Raw genomic sequence first — 3,942 nt, 5'->3', positions numbered from 1 at the left:
ATAAAAGCGATTTTTAAGAAACAATATTTTTAAATAATTTAATAATAATAATTGAATTGAATTTGAACAGCATACCTCACGGAAGAAAGAGAATACTTTTTAGAAGTTTAGTTGGCTGCCTTCACTACTCAACACAGTGGAGTACCACGCACTAACGTGCGCCGATAGTTCCGCATCCTTAACGTGCGCCGAAGCCCCAATTTTTTATCTTGCTTCAACCCTTACCCTATGTTCCACCGTTTCGCTTCTTCACTCTCTCATCGCTCGCAACCAAATTTCACAAACCAAGGGTTTTCATCTCTCACTTCTCACTCACTCTCTCATGGCTCAACGCGCCACCTCTGATTCTCGCACTCCATTGAAGATCTCCAAAGGTTCTCTTCCTTGTTTTTCTCAGCTTCTCTTCTTCTTTCTGGTGATTAGGGTTTTTGCTTTTCTGTGAACAAAGAAAGAGTCTTTCTTGGTCGGTTTTGGGTTTTCGTAACTGAGGTTTTTACTTGCCGCATTGAGCATTCGCCTCGTTTTTTAGCCGATACGCTTTCATTTGTTCATTTTTCTCCGAAAAGAAATTATCAGTATTTGATTTTTTTAGTGGCATTTATTTTTAGATATGAACTCGAGGACTCGAGGACCAGAAAGCTGAGATATTTTTGAAATTTTTGAGATTCTTCGTTTGTGCCCCCGATATCAGTGTGTGGACTTCAGGACGACAAAGATTCTTTTAGCTATATATCACTTTTTTTTGTGTTTGCGTTTGTGTGTGTGCGTGTGTTGAAGTTTGTCACTTTTTTTTCTTTCTCTTTGATCTTGCGGGCTGCAAAATTTAGTGCTTTTACAACAGCTGAACATTTTTACTTTTCAAAAATAAAATTGAGATGTATTCTTGAAAAAGAACTTTGAATAACAACATTGTAGATTAGGCTGCTATCATTGCCATGTTTTTTTGTTTAGTGTTCATTGATGTACTGACTTATAGTCATTTTTTTAGCATAAGATCAATTTTTTTTGTCTCTGCATGATAAATTTCCTTAATATAAATGGATTTAAGTTCATCTCAGAAAACAGGGTACATACTTATCAAAGCATGAATTGTACATGCTGGTGATGTTATTAGCTTAACTAGCTGTTTTATAATGCCTTAACTGTTTTATATTATTGTTGATCTGCATGGGCTTATTACATGTCCTTCTTACAGCTTGAGGCTGTGAATGCCTTAGCTTTCTTAAGATTGGAACAATAATTGAAGTTTAAATCCTGTTGACGCAGATGTTCAGGGCTCTGACAATCCAATTCCACTTTCACCGCAATGGCTTCTGCCAAAGCCAGGGGAAAGTAAATCTGGAAGAGGAACTGTGGTGTGTACTAAGTCCTCCTGGTTTTTTATCATATAGTGTGTGCTCCTATTCCTTTAAAGGTCTGTAATCCCATCAAAGTGTTTTAATTTTCCGGCTTCTTATCTCTGTATTGTTTCTCAGGAAAACCATGTGGCTTTAAGTCCTCCATTTGGTCTTCGCATGGAGACCACTAAGACATCTGGAAATGGAGAGGATGTGCATGATGCTCATAAGCGAAAAGATGTCTTTAGGCCGTCCATGCTTGACTCAGAAAGTGGACGCCGTGATCGTTGGCGTGATGAAGAGCGGGACACTAAGTCCTCCATACGGAAGGATCGGTGGAGGGATGGAGAGAAAGATCTTGGTGATTCTCGGAGAGTGGAGCGTTGGACAGAAAATTTGCCTTCAAAGAACTTTGGAGAAGTTCGTCGTGGTGCTGCTGATAGACGGAATGATTCCGGAAACCGAGACACTAACTTTGACCAGCGGCGTGAGAGTAAGTGGAACACACGCTGGGGTCCCGATAATAAGGAACCAGAAGGTCTTCGTGAAAAATGGAGCGACTCTGGAAAAGAAGGTGATATACATCTGGACAAAGGCTTGTCTCACACTTCCAATCATGGAAAGGATGAAAAGGAGGGAGATCATTGTCGGCCATGGAGACCTAGCTTCTCACACGGCCGTGGTAGGTCAGAGCCTCCCCATCAACATAACAGTACCCCAAACAAGCAAGAAGGCTCCACATATTCCTCTGGGCGTGGGCGTGGGGAGAATATGACCCCAGTTTCTACTCATGGTCATGACTGGGGTGGCTCTAACAGTAGCTTCACGAATAACTCTTATCCTGTATCTTTACCAGAAAAAGTTGAAACTGGGCTCGGAGAACTTTCTCCCTTCAGATATAATAGGACAAAGTTGCTTGATATTTACAGAGTGACTAAAATGGATAGAAATAGAAAACTAGCTGATGATTTTGTGCAGGTACCTAATCTTACACAGGAAGAACCATTGGAACCTCTAGCAATTCTGGCACCAAATTCTGAAGAACTGGTAAATGATATTTTTGTTTTTCGTTATACTGAATTCCATTTTCATTTTAGGTTGTTTATCTGGTATTTTTTTATTTGTAACAGTCTATTTTAAAGGGTATTGACAAAGGGGAGATTATTACTAGTGGAGCACCTCAGGTGCCTAAAGATGGAAGAAGCTCAACAGATTTTTTGCATACTAGGCGATCGAAACCTGGAGGTTCATCTTTCTATGGTATGTACTGGACATAAACTATAAAGTTACATATAGGTTGTGGTGCAGGATTACACTTTTGAACTTGGTTTTTTAAGTCAACTTCAACGTTCATGAAATCATTGTTCTGAAATTTTGGAAGTTGGATATAATAACTAATCACGGAAAGTCTCTTCGAATGAAAAGTGAACACATTGTTATGCCTCTAGATACTAGTTTGTAGATTACATGATCTAATTTATCTTAAATCCTGATAAAAGAATGAATGTATCACTAAGAAGAGAGATGTAAATAAGGCAGCCCTATGAATGGGGTTTAGGGTCTTTTCAGACAACGCAATAGGTGTTTTTCTTGATTAATTGTTTCTATTTTCTTTTTTTCCCTTCTTTTTTCAAGTTAATATCTCTACTTCCATATTGCTTACATTGTTTGGAACTTGAAAGCATACATTCTTCAGTATTAGTTGGTCTGATGAGTATATTCACATGGTTTCTACTCTTTACATAACTCATTAATTTTATATTTTTGCCAATGTGTGGTAGTATACTCTTCATATGGCATGTCGAATGTGCTTGTTTCTGTCTCAAGTGACTTCTTTTCCGCTTTTCCTCTAATGTGTTTGTTCAGAAAGAGTTGAAGATGGAGACATTAACAGAGTAACTGATGAGGTCCCCAATAACAAAGATTTATCAGTTGAAGGAAATATCTCTGCTCATCATGGTGTTGCAAGGCGAACTATGCCAGGGGGTGAACATGGAACCACCACCCTCTTGCATGATAATAGTGATGCAACTAATGGTGTAAGGTCAAGAATTTTGGATTATTCATCTGATCCAAGAGATGTCGGGAAGTGGCAATCCAGTGAAGATTCCATTCTTAAGAGGCAGCTATCTGGAATTTTGGATAGTGAACTTGGAAGCAGGAGAGTAGTGCAGACCCCACCGGAGGAGTTATCCCTTTTATATAAGGATCCTAAGGGTCAAATTCAGGGTCCTTTCAAAGGAATTGATATTATTGGATGGTTTGAGTCTGGATATTTTGGTATTGACTTACCTGTTCGTCTTGATAATTCAGCAGCTGATTCACCATGGTTACCTCTTGGTGATGTCATGCCTCATTTACGAGCTAAAGCCCGACCACCACCGGGTTTTTCTGCTCCAAAACCGAATGACTTTACTGACATACCTGGCCGCCAAACTTCTGCTCCCTTTGGGAATACCTTTGCTGGTTTGAGTGAGTTTGAGACATTGAGAAGTGATCCTAGGCTTAGGCAAACTTCTGCTACAGAAGCTGAAAATAGATTTCTGGAGTCACTTATGTCTGGTAACAAGGGAAGTCCGCCGCTCGAAAGTCTTGCCTTATCCGA

The 3,942-nt window shown here is 39.5% G+C and overlaps 1 protein-coding gene across 2 annotated transcripts in view; it reads left to right on the top strand.

Moving 5' to 3' along the window:
* Window positions 185-3,942, top strand: part of LOC107605742 — a 7,993-nt gene continuing 4,235 nt past the window's right edge. The window contains exons 1-5 of one of the 2 annotated variants that reach the window (XM_016307712.2): window positions 185-374; window positions 1,267-1,355; window positions 1,476-2,384; window positions 2,468-2,597; window positions 3,204-3,942. In XM_016307712.2, coding sequence (XP_016163198.1) covers window positions 323-374; window positions 1,267-1,355; window positions 1,476-2,384; window positions 2,468-2,597; window positions 3,204-3,942 — 1,919 coding nt within the window. In that variant the 5' untranslated portion in view covers window positions 185-322. Of the gene's footprint in view, window positions 375-1,266; window positions 1,391-1,475; window positions 2,385-2,467; window positions 2,598-3,203 lie in introns of those variants that run through there. The other variant, XM_021105376.1, reaches the window with a different exon arrangement.

The sequence above is a fragment of the Arachis ipaensis genome, chromosome B06 (assembly GCF_000816755.2).
Source record: "Arachis ipaensis cultivar K30076 chromosome B06, Araip1.1, whole genome shotgun sequence".
Lineage (NCBI taxonomy): Eukaryota > Viridiplantae > Streptophyta > Magnoliopsida > Fabales > Fabaceae > Arachis > Arachis ipaensis.
This window is presented reverse-complemented; position numbering and strand designations above follow the sequence as displayed.